This window comes from Meleagris gallopavo, chromosome 5 (genome assembly GCF_905368555.1).
Source record: "Meleagris gallopavo chromosome 5, MGAL_WU_HG_1.1, whole genome shotgun sequence".
Lineage (NCBI taxonomy): Eukaryota > Metazoa > Chordata > Aves > Galliformes > Phasianidae > Meleagris > Meleagris gallopavo.
The window spans coordinates 44,532,276-44,549,285 of NC_139408.1; the positions used below are offsets into that span (position 1 = coordinate 44,532,276).

General features: G+C 42.2%; 1 protein-coding gene across 5 annotated transcripts in view; it reads left to right on the forward strand.

Moving 5' to 3' along the window:
• RIN3 (Ras and Rab interactor 3) overlaps positions 1–17,010 on the forward strand; it is a 55,912-nt gene that overhangs the window by 21,326 nt on the left and 17,576 nt on the right. For all 5 annotated transcript variants that reach the window (XM_010711846.4, XM_010711845.4, XM_085225516.1 and 2 more), the window contains 2 exons: positions 12,107–12,179; positions 14,531–14,622. In XM_010711846.4, the coding sequence (XP_010710148.1) occupies positions 12,107–12,179; positions 14,531–14,622 (165 nt within the window). The remainder of the gene's footprint in view (positions 1–12,106; positions 12,180–14,530; positions 14,623–17,010) is intronic.

The window sequence follows — 17,010 nt, forward strand, 5'->3', positions numbered from 1 at the left end:
CTTTAGGTCTTCCACTCTTCCTAAAAGGAGGAATCAGCCTCAGTGACATGATGGCTCTGTGCCAACTCTACAGTGATGTCCATGTCTTATTTTTACTACCTGCAGCTTCAAACAGCAATTTTTACTCCTCAACTTTTTGTAAAAAGCCACTCTTGTTCCATTTACTTTCCAAGTTGTATCTGAAGAGGTTTTCCCCAATATTGTAATGACAATGCAAGGGGTGTGTCCTAGCCTCTGGGGTCCTTACATAAATGGCCATTCACTGAACCATACAAAAAAAGAAGTTTCCATCCAAATAATAGTGCACCATTGTTTAGTTCTTCTCTTTCCCTTTATCAGATTTGCCTTGTTGACATTTTGATGAAATATTTAGGGAAGTTTCATTTTTTGAGGGGAAGCATGGATTTGTGTGTTTTTTGTTTTGTTTTTGTTTTTTTTTTTTTTTTTAATGGAAATCCCCAAAGAACCCACTAGGCAGGAGGATCAAAAAAAAGAAATGTCTTTCCATGTTTTTCATAGGGATTTTTCATGAAGTAGCTCTCAAAATCATAAAATAGGAGAACAAATAGACTGGATTTTAAAAATCTTTGTTTGGTTCTTTGTCTTTGGCTGTCCTTCCTTCAGAGACAGAAAGGCAAAGGCCTTGTCTCAGCTTTTTTTTCCCCTTTCTTTCCTTCTTTCCTTCTTTCCTTCTCTCTCTCTTTATTTTTCCTTTCTTTGTTTCTTATTTTTTATTGTATTTGTAGTGAACCAGCAGCAGATGATATGTGGTTCATCAGAAGGCTGAGAAACCCATCAGTGTTCAAAGTCTTGGATGTCTGGTTTTATTTCTTGGCTGGAAGGTTCCCTTACTTCTTGCTCAGATACGTTATAGCATAGTGAAAATCTTTCAGAAAGAAGATTCCACAAGATTTCTTTCATTTAGAGATGAACTCTGAAAGATACCTCTCAAACTGCTAAAATCTCAACCACTTTGGATGCTTTCAGTTCTGAGAGTCATTCCTTACTTCTGCTTCATACCTAAACAGAGCCTTAGCCTCATGTAAGTCAACATCTGAGCACCATTTCCTTAGCTGATTCTTACCCTCAGCTGTAATTTCATTTATTTGAATTCTCAGTTAGCAGATCTTAACCTCATGTCCTGATTCTCTTTCCCCTTTATGTGTGTACAGTCAGAAATCATGCCACTGGCATCATACCAGTGACACTGCAGGACTATTCAAAAGAAGAGAATTGGACTTTTAAAGGAACTGTGCATGGTCCTGTTAACATGTTGGAGTAACATATACTGAGAGCTTGAAGAAAGTATCTTTGTATGATAGATCACTTGGTGCAGATAGTGACCATAATGTTGCTTTCACACGGAGTCATGAATGTGCGTGCCAACGAGGCCCTTCAATAGAAGTATGCTCTAAAGCCATATACTGGATGTAATGCTTCTTTTTTTTTTTTTTTCTGAGAAATCTTGCAAATTATACCTGAATTGTTATGGATTTGCTGTCTCTCTTCATTCTTTAAGCTGTCCCTTATTCATTCTTTTAATTCTTAAGGCTGTGAAAGTTCACAAGAACCTGATACTTTGTAATCCACCCCCCTGAGCCCCGTCCATCCACAAACGAAGACCTAGAGGCAGCAGTATGGCAGGCCCTGCCAGGGAGCCAAGGTAGCCATGCAGGCAAGCAAAGGTGTTCTATGCACAGAATTTTGTGAAGGGTAAAATCAATCAGAAAAGGGAAGAGATAATTTAGGGTTAAGTTTTCACAATCTACTTTCTTGTCTCAGTGGAGCCAATTAGATGGAGTCTCTAACACCATGAAATCCTGCCTAATCTCAACAACCAGCTTTGTCCATCATTGGCCAAGTTACTTCAGCCACCTCTACGCTTTCATTCCTCCTTGCCAAGCACAGATGGGAAACTTTTTGATAATCAGATCAAAGCCGTTTACATTAGATCAAAGCATAAAAAGAGCATGTACAGTTGTTCTGAGTGGCCAGTAGAGGTAACAGATGGTAATTAAGCAATAGTAAAGCAGCAGTGTGTTTACAGAGAGACATTAGAGTAATGTGGGGATAGTCTTTGCACATCTCTGCAGGCTTAGCTCCAAGCAAAGCTTCTGAAAGCCCTAGTCTTGTGGCACAGCCTGAGGGGAGGGCTGTGAGCACGCCTACCACACAGCAGCAGGGCTTAGACATGAGGGCTGCAAATTACTCCTTGTATCTCTCTGCATGTTGGCAGGTACAAGTGGTAGGAGGGCACCCACTGAGCAGCACCAAGCAGAGCATGGAAGATGAGACAGGCTAGACATTATCCACTGTGTCAGATTTCCCTCTTCTATTTTGTTATAATTTCTTTTTAATATATGCTACTGAGGCTGGATGAACAACTTTCAAGACCAAAGTCCTCATTGGTAATACAGCACAGCATGGTCAGTGGTATATTCCCATGTCATCCCCTTTAAGGTCCTGCTCAGATCAGGTCCTGAGAAGAAAGGGGAAGGTGGCTCAGCCCTGCAGCATATTCAAAATTTAGCTTATTTAACAAGAGAGGAATGTTATGCATGTGATGTTTGTAACATGAATATATCTGTAGAAGTGTTGGCAGCTTTTGCAATAGCCTTGTCAGTTTTGCAAGATTTTTGTTAACACTCTGCCTGCTGGAATCAGGAAGTGGAGTAGAGATAGGCAGAATATTTATTATTATTCAGACAGCAAAAAGGCTTATAACTCTCATAGCTGCAGAGAAAAACTAAAAGACGCAAGCTCAAATTTTTGTGTAGACTCAGAATTGAAAAATAAACTATAAGAAAGCATTCTCTCATTTTAAAAATTAATTTTAATTCATTTTAATTTAATTCATTTTAATTTTGATCCCTTCTGATCTGGACTGAAAACAGAAAGATGTAAACCTGTGATACAGAGTGGGGTCAGAAATACTGAAGCTTTCTCAGCGAAAGTGAATGAACTGAAGTATGTGCTCGTATTCCTGACACTGAATTTGGTCACAGTCATTACGGTTGGAAAAGACCACTAAGATCATCTAGTCCAACCACTGACCTGCCACCACCATGCCCACTAATCATGTCCCTAAATCTTCACATCCCTAAGACTTCTAAGATGAAGCCATTTACTTAAGTTAGCATTTGCAGGTTTTCCCTGAAAGCAGAGCTGTATGTTTCCAAGACATGGCTGCATGAAGCCTTGAGCAACTTGGTCTGATCTCAGCTTTGAGCTGGGTCTTGGACTAGAGACTTCTCAAGGTCCCATGATAGGGAACCGACTGCCCAGTGAGGCTGAGTCAGTCCTCAGGTCAGCTCAGGGCAGATAGCGCTTCTCAATGGAGATGTCTCAGATGAACACCAAAAGCAGTTCCTACCCTCAAAGACGCATATTCTGGGAGAAATATTGCTGAGATTTATGGGGGGATGGTGGAAAAAAAATAAATTAGATATTTCCTTGAAAATGCCCAGTAATGCAGTTTATTGCCCCTTGGCATATTGCAGAGCTGAGCTTCCAGCAGGCTGAGGTAGACTCCATCATGTGGAGTTAATAGCATGAAATGCTTCTGTGTTGTTTTTGAGCAAATGCTGAAGGGACTTTTCAGTTGGAACATGCAAATCTAAGATGTAAATGTGCATCCTATCCCCTTTGCAAGCTGAACCTCTGGAGACAGCCTCTGGCTTATCACAAAGCGGGCAGAAAGGTACATCAGAAAATATATTCCATTACTTCTGCTCCACTAGTTCTTCTTCAGATGGTCACTTTAACCAAAATGGTTGGCCTCCTTCAATGAAAACTCTGCAGCTTTTAGCACTCGAAAGAATAATTCTTAATACTGTAAACTAAGGCATGAAAATTACGGTTGTTCTATTTTTAGCTCTGATTTCCTCTAAATAGATCAGAGGCTATACATGACATTATGGAGTGGAAAGATAAAGTTATTTATATTTTTTCCCCATGGTGCTATTCAGCGATAGAGCATACAAAGAAGAGACTGCTGTGGCAACCACCTCATGAACCAACCTGTCTAGAAAGGTCGTCAAGCATCTTCAACTGTAGAATGTGATTTTAATGTGTATATATATACAAAGGGAAACCAAACAGACATATTAGTAGTCCCAGTAACTTGTAGTTAGGGTACTGCAATCTCATGCCACAACCAGAGAGAAAACTGTAGGGGCACTGAATCTAAGGGAGGCAGGAGCCAGGTGTTCAGGTAAGTTCACCTGTAACTGTGCCAGCACTGCTGTCACAATAAATGCTCTCACATATCCATACAAGGCTGCACAGAAGACTTTGCAAGCCAAGCACTCAGCTTCGTAACCCTGCCTTGTTCAGCACTAAGCAGCACTGCCTGCACTGTTGCTCAGAATTTTTTCTATGCTTTCTTTATACCTTGACAGGAAACTCTGCTGCTGTACTGTGAGGGCAGCCAGTATTCACTATTTACTTCAGGGGAATGTATCTTGTTATTATTGCATGATGGATTGTATGATTGAGGCAGAGTATGAAAATACTGTTAGCTCTGGACCTGACTCACCTGAAAAAAAAACCTGAAATATGCTGGAAAAATTAATTATAGATTTATCAAAGCCCTTGGGAGAAAAGCTTCCTCAGCCCTTTTCTCACCAAAATGTGCTGATTTCCCTAATTCCATCTCAATTAAGCAAATCATACATCTCAGCAGCAGAACTTGTCCAAGACTACATTTTTTTCCCAGGATTAGCTATCCAATGAATAATAAAAGTGTATTTTTAGTAGTGGAAGCTGGAAAGGCTGAAGACGTAGTTAACCTTATGCTTCAGATTTGAAGCAGTTTAATTGCATATAAGGAGATCTTACGGGATACAGGCTGGTATCCTGTGTTCCCTGTAGTAAATTTTTGCTGTGGGGTGGGTACCTTGCCAGAAAGGAGGGCAGACTGTTGAGTGTTTTCTTTTCAGGTGGTTCCTGTTGCTGCAGATGGTTTGTCTGCACTCCAGCTCTGAAGAGCTAGAGCTATCCCAGTAATCTTTAGTTGGCATTGCCCAAACAGATAACAATTTGTCTGCATCACCCAGGGTTCAGCATGGGCTAATTTCCCCTGTTTTTGCATATTTCTCTTTAACAAGAAAACCTTACCATCACCTACACAGCTTCTTCAGATGAAAAGCCAAATATGGAGCGAGTCTGCCCCATGGCATAGCATAACTGGGCAGCTTGGCCCTGCCCTTGCCTCCAGCTCGGGGCGTGTGGTTCTGCTGCTGCTTTCCAGATCTCATCCACCTCCACTGGCACGGAGGTCAAAGCCACCTCTACCCAGGCTCCTCCAAGGACACAGGGATATTGTCATTTTCTGGCCCACCATCCATGATTTGATTGCAAAGAGAAACTGAACATTTTCTAGTCTCTAAGGATATTTAACCTGGAAATCTTCCTGAGGTTATTCAGCCTGTCCATGACCAGGATGAGCTCTCTGTTAACCCTGTCAGTATAAACCCTGAAAACTGATCTGATTTCAAGTAGTTCCCACTCTGGAGACCACTCTGAAGTGTGAGACCAGAGCCTTAGTTTGGCAAGAACAGTAACCAAAGGCTTAGGGGATATTGTAAAACATGGTTTGAGGACACATTTTATAACCTGTTGTGCAAGTTCATCGTTTCTCTTCCAATAGCATGCATGCACAAGGAAAACAGAAAGTCTCACCAAATCTCATGTTTGAGCTGTGTTCTGTGTCTCTTTTACACGCTGCTTATTTTAAACATAAAAGATTTGTGCAGTTGTTTTTTTCAAGATGTTATACTGGCAGCTTTCTGTGTGGGTTACAAGTTGTTTTGGAAATATTCTGCTAGGTTATAGTGGTTATTTTTAAAAAGCTTTGTGTTCAGCATCCTGAAGAGTTACCTTCCTGTTCTTCTTGCGAACATTTTCATTTTTAGCCTTTAAACCAATGGGACTACAGGGGAAGCCTGTTGGAAATAATCTGTCTGGATCTTGTTAGCTTTGTTAATCCTCACTTTGGGTTTTTTCTCCTTATTTTTTACTCCTAAGATGCAGAATAAATAATGTACATGTAATCAGAGCTAAAGACTATGCATGCTGTTCTAAGACAATGTCTTACCTTCCTCTGCTTGGTCCCTAGAACATAGCTCAAAAAGCTTGCTTGTTTTAAAAGAGCAGCTCTAAATCTGTACCCATAATATTAGTGCACAGGGTCTGCCATATGAAGATGTTAAAAAGCTTAGTAAACAAGTATTTAGGCTTGCAAATGATGTAAACAAGAGGTGCTTACAGTAATTTGAGGGCAGCAAGGACCCTCAGAGTCAGTAAGAATACAATCTACCTCACTGAATACTTTAATCTGAAGATCATCTTCAACCAGACTGGCAATTAGACAGCATTGCTGCCCTTGGAAACAGAGATATCACCTTTCCTTCTATTGCCGCCCATCTGATGTCGTGCATTTCAAAGCCCCTTTCTTCACTCCAAACCTTTGGAAAGTGTGGTCTTTCACCCCTCTTCCTGGAAGTCTCTCACACAGAATGTGGTTCTGGTTCAGATGACTTCCTTTAAAATGTTTAGAAAACTTCCTTTTTCTATATGATTAATCTCAGCTTTAAAGTACTTCATCATGACGTATCTCAGAGCCAGAGAAATAAACTTTTCACCAAGGTAAGTGGGAAAAAAGTGGCGCTCGATAAAATGCATACATATCATAACATGTGCTTTTGTCAAGATTATCGACACAGCCTTATTACAAAGAACGAAAGCCCCAGAATTTCAGACAGTAGTGTCCTTCAAGGACTCCGCAAGGCTACATCTACAACTCTGGGTAACCTCATGCTGCCATCTAGTCATGGGAAGCAGTCCTGGACCTTCCCAGTCTCCGGCTGAAGGAACACTGCAAACCAGGAATGAGATTTACCATCTTCAAGAAGCTAATTTGAGCACTGCAAAAGAAACACGAAGTGAAGACCTGACAAGAAAGGCAAGTGCTTTGAATCTTGACAGCCGTTCACCAGATAGATTGCACTGTGCTCTTAATCCCAGACAGGACAGGCAGTGCCCTGGGCCTGTTCACCATGAGTACTTGTAAGCAAAGAATTGATGAGCTGTAGCACTACTCTTCTAGCAGAGCTAGCTATTCTTGAAGTGCCCTTGAGAGCCTGAAATATGCTCTCAGCTCCTGCTGAAATACATTTCACAACAAGGAGGAAACAGTAAAATGGCCATAGCACATTTCTGCTCAAAGATCCTGCAACCAGAGACAATAAGTCTAGACAGCAGCAGCAGTTTATGCTGAACTGAAGGCATAAAATCCAAGTATGCACCGAGGTACTGCCCCTGTGCTTGGGGGAATATGGATGAGCCAAAGCATAATGCAGCCAAGACCCCCATGGCTGTGAAATGTGAGGACAGTCCATTTTCTTAGCATGTGGTATGCAGGGAAACTGTGCACTTTGCAAAGCATGCTCTTCACTCCATTCAGCTTTGGTGTGAGAAAACTGTGGAGGCCTGCATTTCACACCTTCTTTTTTTGCACTGCATATTCAAAATTTCATTCTGCCTCATACAGTTATATCTTGTGAAGAACAAAGTTGAAAGGCAGATTGTTCTTAGAGTCTAGACCCAAGCTCATTAACACTTTATCATTTTCATAATTCATTAGTTTCAATTTCACAGGAACTGCCACCAGCAGTGATTTTTTTCATCATGGCCAAAATAGATTAAACTCTGTAGGAAACCATAAAATTGTAATCCTATGAGAAAGCATCCATTGGATGCACAACAGAAGACTCTGGAAGAAGTCCAAAACAGCGAAGTTTCTGCTCTTTCTTGTTGAGGGAAAAAAAAAGAAAAAAGAAAAAAGAAAACACAGCAAGACAGCAAAAACAGCCAACAGCTTCATGAAAGAATCACTAGGAAAGACAAGAAAGACAAAATAGGTCTGGGTTGCAAAGACAGTCTAGAACTGTGTAACAGAGAAAAGAATGCATCTTAGACATGGAAAAAATGGAAGAAGCAGTGAAGATGAAAAGGCTTTGAAACAGATAAATATTGACAGTGCCTTCAAGAAAACAGATCACATGGTACCTATGAGAAAGTCTTCAAAAAGTAAAACAAGAAGCAGTGTCAGGGACACATAAAGGAACTTGCAGACAGAGCTGTTGCAGAAAGACAGTATGAACACCATAACAACTTCTACCAATGTAATCTAAATGTTCCTCCCTCTAGCTAAAACTCTTTCACTTAATACCACCACCACCTAGTGCATGAATAAGAGACAGAAAGGCTCAGGGAGCCAGAGAAATAATGTGAAGGTGTTATGTCATGCTTTATTTCAATAAAGCAAGACAGATCAGCAAGCAGGACCTGTGCATCTGCTCCTGCCACCAGCCATTTTTATGACTTACCCTGGAGGCACAGGAACACCGGAGTCTGGAGAGATGGTTGGTACCCTCTGCCTTGTAGTGATCTGTGTTCTCAGTAAGAGGAGAAGGGTTGAAGGCAGCAGGACAAGCAGGAAAGCCAGCCAGAGTTATTTGTTGCCAAGTCAGTGCAAGGCACGTCATGGCAACAATGGCATCAAGCAAGGGACATCAAAGGGAACACCTGAGAGGTATGGTTAAAAGACTGTGGAGTTATCATCTTAAATTTTAAAAGAGTGATTAAAAAATGGAATCACTCCCATGATAGCAAATCTCATAGTTTCCAGAATCTGGAAAAATAAGAGAGAGATCTCAAGCACATGGAAGCAAGACTTTAGAGATGGTTGTGTCCTCAGCAGTCCCATGTCAGCACATGTCAACACAACTGCTGTTAAATATGGAACTCAAACCTTTGAATTCAGATGCCTCTGAAGGATTACACAGAAATCAAAAGCAGTGAATGGGACTAAGAGCTCCATTAGAGAAGAAGCTGAGGTAATTGGGTCCCATGAGCCTGCATAAGCAGTAAGAAGAGAGGAAATTGTCCATGTGACCAGAACAACGGGACTTGCAAATACAAATCTGCAGGGAAAAATCAAAGGGAAGAGGAAGGCAGAATGCCCAGGGACAGTATGACTCAAAAACATCATCATCTAGACAGAGAAATGATGGGGAGCTAACGAGAAAAAGAAACTTGTGGACAAATTCTAGTCAGTGCCAAAAGGTGAGAATCTGAAGAGTACACAGTTGAAGTGAAAGGAAAGATGAATCAGTCACAACTATTTATAGCAGTTCATAATCTGGCCTTGTCCTGCTTACTTACTGACTAAACAAAGGGCAGAAAACAGAGCAGTCAACAGAGAACCATTAATGTGTGCTATTAATGCTTCCATCACCCCCAAGATGTTACCATTATCGTAACTTTGTTTTGGGCTACTCAAAACTGAACACTGATCTCCATATTTCATCTTTGGTTTCCTGGAGGTGACTTCTTTCAGTGGGCTTCTAAGTAGGTAGAATTTAAAATCCCTTGACAAGGGCTGGAGCATCTCTCCTCTGAAGAAAGATTAAGGGAGCTGGGCTTATTTAGCTTGAAGAAGACTCTGGGGAGACCTCATTGAGATCTTCCAGTACTTGATGAGAGCTTATGAGCAAAAAGGTGAGCAATTTTTTACATAATCAAATTGTGACAGAACAAGGGAGAATGTCTTGAAACTATAAGAGAGAAGATGTGGGTTAGATGTTAGGAAGAAACTCTTCTCTCAGAGAGTGATGAGGCAGCAGCACAGGCTGCCCAGGTTAGCTGTGAATGCCCAATCCCTGGAGATATTCAAGGCCAGGCTGGATGGGGCCCTGGGCAGCCTGAGCTGGTGGGGGGGCAGCCAGCCCACAGCAGGAAGTGGGAACTCAATTATCATTAAGGTCCCTTCCAACCTAAGCCATTCTACGATTATGAACATCTGGCTCACTGAACCCACCCTATGTTTGCTGTTGCTTTCATCATGTTCTTGTCATCTTGCCACTTGGTGAGTGGTAGAGGTTTTTTTGTTCTTTGTGTGCACTGGGTGTATTTTGTGAGCCAAGAAGGATGAATTTTGTGCCTGCAGCTTTCAGCAGGATTACACCAGGCTGGCAGAAAAGTGGCTGCTTGTAGCTTTGGCAAAAGTCGTAAGTTCCTTTACATGATAGTGCCATGATTTCTCCCTGAGCAGCAGTGCTCATGTCAGAGAAGCATTCCCAGTTCCTTACAGTGTGTCCTCAGCCAGTTAAAAGCACCATCACCTCCCTGCCTGTCCTCTCCACAGGGAGCCCTGAGACTGTGCCCAGCAGTCAGCAGAGTCCTTTGGGTCTCTGTACCATGAATTCTTTTATCATTAGGCTGCTTTGGCTGTATAGTGCCCGCTGATTTGTGGTGTTTAGCACTGTTTAACTAAATATGAAAGGAGTTGTAACAGTACAGTGACAAGGCATTTCTATGTGGATGCTCCTCTGTCGCTGAGGGGCTTGATCTAATCTTTTGGTTAAAATTCAGGCTCCTAAATGGCAGTTTTCTGGCACAGAAACAATCATTGGTCCAAATCTGAACAATCTGCTTGTATTTGTAAACACAAACAGGTGCAGTTTACATCCACCTGCAACTGGGGATGCCAAAGTGAACATGTGGTTCTTCACAGAACAAAGTTCTTAGAACCGGTGTCTGCACAAAGGGCTTTCTTTAATTGCTGGAAGTTCAAGTGAGTTCGGAGACTCTTGGGTTTTGGTTAATTCTCTGGAACAGCACTGAGTTTTTTGTCTTTATTTTAGTTTCCTGTGTTAGAGCTGCAAAGCAGATGTATTTCAAATGATTGAAATTGCTCTTTGTAGATGTTTAATGAAAATTCCTGACTGCAACATGTCTCTTACTAAACCAAAAAGAAAAAAAAAACTTGCCAGGCATTTTTTTTCCCAGTTGTGAGAGAAATGTAAGGGAAAAGGATTGTTTTTCCCAAAGTACGTTTGGAAACCCACATTGCTGTATGGTCTGAGCGCTCACAGCGAGGCTGATCCCTTCATGCTGATCCAGCACACACTGGTGTTAAGAACAACTTCTGAGAATTGTGCCTTACAAAAAATGCCTGCATTGTTAGACACAGCACAAAATGGGAACTACAGGACCCGGGCTAGGACAAAGGGAGAAGTAAAAGAAGGAAATGCCTTGTTTGGGGAATGAGCTGTGAGGCTGAACAAATGGGACAAGGCTTGAGCATTTCCTCCCTATGGGAATCTCTGCTCGTGGGACAAGTAGAGCCGGTGTCTCTCTGCGCACCCACAAGTGAAGCAGGAGACAGATGAACGTCTCCCTTCCACAGATGCTGAAGCCATCTCACTTTTTAGAGGAACTGGTAACCATGCAGGGCAACGAGCTGGAGAGTCTTCCCAGGGCTGTGACTCATGGACACTGAAGAAGCTGACTCACCACAGCTGAAGTCAGTGCCCACAGTTGAGCTGCAACCCAGGAGGTGGCTGCAGTGCAGGATGCAGGTGCAAAGATGGGCACTGCAGATGGATCCTGCAGATCCATCATTTTCTCCCTGCCTTGGGTTATCTGTCAGTGTGAACTTTTCTCCACTGCTCAGGGAACTTTTTTTTTTCTAGTTTAGCAGGCCAAATCTCTGTAACAATGTGAAGTTTGGCCTGCACAATTCTATAGCATGCTTTTACAAGGAAGGTCATCTCAGGGAGCTCTGCAGCATGCTGTGGGTTGTATTTTGCCACCTAGAGGAAAGTGCTGTTGCTATGTAACACAAAGGAGGGAGAAGACAGGGGAGATAAGTTCAGTGCATTTTTATCTATTCAGACCAAAACAGATTGCAGCATGGAGACCTGCAAGGATAGCCCATACATATAGAAGATCTGCAGTTCCTTGGATATAAATGGACTTGTGATTAACCACTAGGCTGTGACCTATTGTTTCTCCCCATTGTTTCTATTACTGTCACAATGTTCTGACATCTTGAGGCAACCATTCAGGGAACCAGGCTGTTTTTCCCCGAAGAACAACACTGTGCTTGGCTATCTGAAGCCAGTTCCTTACGCTTCTTATTATATGCAAAGGCTGGACAATCACAGAGTGTAAGATGTGTGAACTAAACCCACCCAACTTGCTTTACCCTTCAGCTTAAAGAATACAGTTGTTGACTATCTTTTTTGTTTTTCATCAGTCCTGTATCTGGAAGGATCTGTCCTTGTATTTGAGGATGTCTTCAAACTGGTTGCCTTCTACTGTGTCAGTAGGTGAGTTGGATTCACTGCTTCCATTCTCCCCTCTGAACTGCCTTTGCCCACATGCCTTTCCAACAGCACAACCACCTCTGTCCATGAGTTTGCTGGAAGCTTTGTCTGAGGGAAGGCGATGGAGCTGCATCCATAAAGGAGCTGGACACAGGACAGGGCTGGCAGGGTATGGAGGCAGAAGGTTCCTGGGTGAGGCAGGAACATCCTCACACACCTGGCAGTGACTTGGTCAGCTTGCTGGCAGACTGTTCATGGAAAAATAGAACAGCTTAGGTTGAAAGTGACCCTACAGATCACAGAGTTCCAACCTGCTAAATAGCTGCCCAGGATTGTTGCCCACAGGAGACTCAGAGCACTTAGTCACCTCTTCTGGTATTCCCAAGGAGAGTTCTTCTAAAAAAATCCTGTTCTTTAGCCAAAAAATGTAAAGTGATATAGAGCAAACCTTGCATGCTCACTCAGTGCAACAATACCAAGTGTAGTGGGTACGGAGATGAGACAGACCTTTGCAGTCATCCTCATTAGAGTAAGGTTTGATCATCAGCTGATGAGTCCCTCTGTGTAATTAAAACTGAGCATCTGCAGTCTCATTTAATCTGTGTGTCTGTGCCAAGCACATTGCAGCAATACCCACACACTCTGCCTGGTCTGTCCCTGCTTTAGCAGGCCTGGTTTTGAGCAGAACATAATCCTTCGGTATTCCTTAAATAGACGTAGATAATTCTTAAAACAGTTATTTCAGTGTAAGAGAAGAGAGTAGACTCAGGACATGCTTACAGGGCATTTGTGTGAGTGTCTTGTTCAGCTTACACAGTAGCAGCGCTCTATCTATGATATGATGCAGCATGCTCAGCTTACCCAGCCAGAGATTTGAACTATTCTGGGGGCTGCCTCTGCAGCCAGCTGTGTTCTACTGCAGGAGCAGCACCCCTGCTGCACTCATGGAGCCAAGCTCCATATCACCCTGGTCAATGAAAAGTCATTTAGATATCTAGATAGATATAAACCCTACAGAATAGGCAGAAAGTACCCTGAGCCCCACTCAAATGATTTTTGTCTCAGCAAGGGAGCATATAGGAATGGAGCATTTCCATTCAAATGGCTTGTGGGAGGGAAGAATCTGCTCACCTCTGCTTTCCTGCAGAGAGGACTGTGGATTGAGAACGAATCCAAGAAAACCAGAAAAGCTTCTCTATCAGTTCCTGTCAATGTTGAATGCCAAATACATATTCTGACAGTTCAAGTTATTTCTTAGTGTGCTTTTGAAGGACAAGATGAGTGGAGAGTCATTTCCTGACAGAAACAGGGAATAAAAACACAGCTTTGGCTCTGCCCTGCTCTTCCCTGGCAGCTTGTAGAAACTCTCTGTAATAATGAGTGGAGAGGCTGCTCTCAGCGCTGTAGTAAATACTCAGCTACAAATAGCTGGAAACAGATTATCAGGCCTCTCGGGCTCCTTCCAAAGGAATATTTGGCTTGTTCTGCCGTGATGACTAAATTACCTTACATCACAAAAATTACACCTGTAGGCAACAGGCTTGTTTGAAAGCTGCCTGCCCTGTAAATAAAATCACTTTTTTTTTCCTATTAGCTTAATGTCTTCATGTTTCCTGATTTTAGATGTGGTTTTCCAAAAAAAGAAAAAAAAAAAAACCCAACAAAAAAAACACCCACAAATGACTCATGCATACAACAATAACAAAGAAAGGAGAAGGACTGTGGGAATCCTCTTCCTCTTTTAAACCTGATATCTGTTGGTATCTGTCAATATCTGTCATGAAAAAAAAAAGAACAGTTAAAATCTGTTTATGTCGAATATCCCTGTTCTATTGATACATTGTGGGGACTATAATTACCATCCTTTTTTTTTTTTTTTTTTTTTTTTAATTGAGGTAGGAAGAGGTTTAGCAAATTGTCACCGGGCAAGAGACAAATCTAAGCAGTTCACTGCCAGCCTGAAAGCTCCACTAAATTGTCTCAGACCCAAGGTGTGTTTTAATGAAAGTCAGCTACCATCCTCTGAGAAACTGCATCTATTTGTATGGGAAGTTATTATTAACCCTGTGGTGTCCCCTGACATGACATTACTGCTATTTTCAGAGGAGGAAGCCCCAGCGGTGGGGCACATAGCATCACTGCAGGAGCTGGTGATTGCTTCTGCACTCAGAGCAGCCCGGGTTGGCACAGTGCACATGATTCCTTGCTGGGTTCTGGTGACATTCAGTACCTTTCAGAATGGGACTGAAATTGTGAGCCAATTCTATCATTAAAGCAATGGTGAAATCTGGAGTTCCTAGAAACTGAGGGATTTATTCTTCTACTAGTTTTTTGCTATGTTTCTTTTTTTACAGGGATTTGCTACCCTTCACCCTGAAGCTACCACAAGCAATATTAGAAGCCCGTAGCTTTCAAGATCTTGAAATTATCTCTAGTTTGGGGACAGGTAAGTCCCTCAAAGCTGCCCGGGTTTCTCTGAGGCTCGTGACAACTACAATGCCTCCCACAGACACAATGCAAGGGTGAATAGATAAGCTGTTGTCTTCAGAACAGGTGGGGAAGCCTGAATATGAGTGGGAAGACATTTGTTGTCTTTACGGAAGCACACTGAGGAAAAAAGTCCGCATCACTTGGGCTTCTATGCAGGGCATGAGACTGACACTCCCAGTGCATAAGTTAGGGCATGAATTTATGAATTTCAGCAGCTGGAACAGGTGCACAGCCTCTTAGGATAGCCTACACACACTTTAAGTAGTTGACATCAGGGGTATACAAAAAGAGGAAAACACCTTTACAATTTCCCCTTTGGACAGTGCTGATGGAAATGCAGTATTTTTGTATTTTGGTATTTCTGCTTCCTATCACTGATTTTCTAGTTGGTAGAGAAGTGTGTAGCATCCCAGCATGTTCTCCTGCCTCACGTTAACACGATACAGACTATTATTTTTAGAGACAGCACCAAATGAGCAAATTTTAGATCAGAAGTGTGCAGCTATGGAGTTGGGAAATGCAGTTCTGTTAACTAAAAGCTCTCTTTCCTATTTCTTCCCATTAACTGCACTCCAGTTGAGATGGCTGTTACAGTCAAAAAGTGTCTCTTATGTTCCTTTGATTTTCAGTTTTCACTCAGCTGTTGAGAACAATGAAGCAATGCTGGAAGCAGAAGAGTTAGCTCACTCAGAGATACTCAAAAGAACACCTTGGGGCTTTTGGGATCTATTTTAGAATCTTCTGCATTAGAACTCCCAGAACGGATGGGTAAACCCCTCTGGTTTCAGTTCAGCCAGCTTCGTTGAATTTGGCCAAGCAGATTTGCCTCTAACACCATCAGCATCCTCTATTTTGAGTATGTTCCAATTCTTAAATATGGGTGTTCAACCAGCAATTTGAAATAACATGCTGCAAACTTATTACTGATTTTATGGTTATAGCAAATGTAAACTTTTGGATTAAAACACGAAGCACATCATGATTCTCCAACCCTTCTCTGTAATCTGAGCCAACAGAGAAGGTCATGTTTCTGGCAACAATCTCCAGCACTTCTGAAAGAAAAGATTAACTGAAGCACAAGCACTGAAGCAGTGTTGGTTGTAGTCCTCTTCTCTCGTGTACACTGGTGGTCATAAAAGTGGTGATGGCTGCACGTTTGTCAGCCATAGGGCAGTGCATGCCAGAGAAGATTCTGACAAGTGAGAAGAAATGTTATGTAGAGATTTCCTGGGAAATGATGGTAGTTTTTTGGGATGTCATGCTGCCTTGGTGAGGACAGAGAATGGAAAAAAGAATGGTGCTGTTTACTGGAAGAAAATTTCATACAATGAAACAGTACATGCTTCCCAGTGTGACTCTCCCAAAGGAAACTCAGCATTGCTTGAAATTCTAATATAGTGATTTTTATTTATTTCAAATTGATGGGGGAACAGTGGGAGGTTGAGAAGTGAAAATAAGATGTTTACCTGCAAGCCGGATTGTTCCACAAAGGATCTGGTTGCAACATATATTGCAGGTCCTCCAGCCTTGACTTCTCTGGTACAGAAAGTGTTTTACCAGGAGAATTAACATGATTGCAGTGCACAGAAAACGTGTATCTTCATAGAAGTGCCAAAGTCTTCAAATAACTTCTTAATTGGCCCTCCTGAGTGTAAGCTAAGGGAAGAACCAGGACAGCAACAGAAGTATCAGAATGCCCACAGCGTGGCCTGGCTAGGGAGCACCTCTGTGAAGCAGCTGTGTAGCCCTTGGTAAGAGCACCACGGCCTCATTTGGACCCTCTCAGGCTGAGTGGAGCATTACATTTGCTTCACAGCATTTTATCCTTGGCCTCTACTGAGAAAAATAACCAACTTCCCTTTTGTGGATTGGCTTACTCACCATTTTCTCAGCCCAGGAGATTCTGCAGCATTATATACTGACTTCCACTGCTCTGTATTTGCTGATACACAGAGGACTTAGGGCATTTAAAGAAAATCGTGACCCAGACAGTCTCAGATGTGAGGGGCTTGGCAGCATGCTGGTATTGCATCTGTATGTCTCTTCCTAAGAGCTGCTGTTCCTGGTAACATTTCATTTTCAGTTTCTTTTCTCTCCTACCTCTCACTGTAGGAAATGAAAAGCTCAGCCTTCCAAAGAAAACATGGTGAAGTGTTCTTAAATTTGAATTAACCATGGATACCAGCCTAGGCTAAGAAGGGATAACTCAACAATTTCAGCTGGATAAAAATGGAAGGGAAGAGCTGGTATCTAACTCTTACAAAGCTTCAGGCTTGACACCAGGCATGCCAGAGTACTTTAGTTATCTGCATCTCTGTGTTTCCAGGATTTCACATTTTCCCCA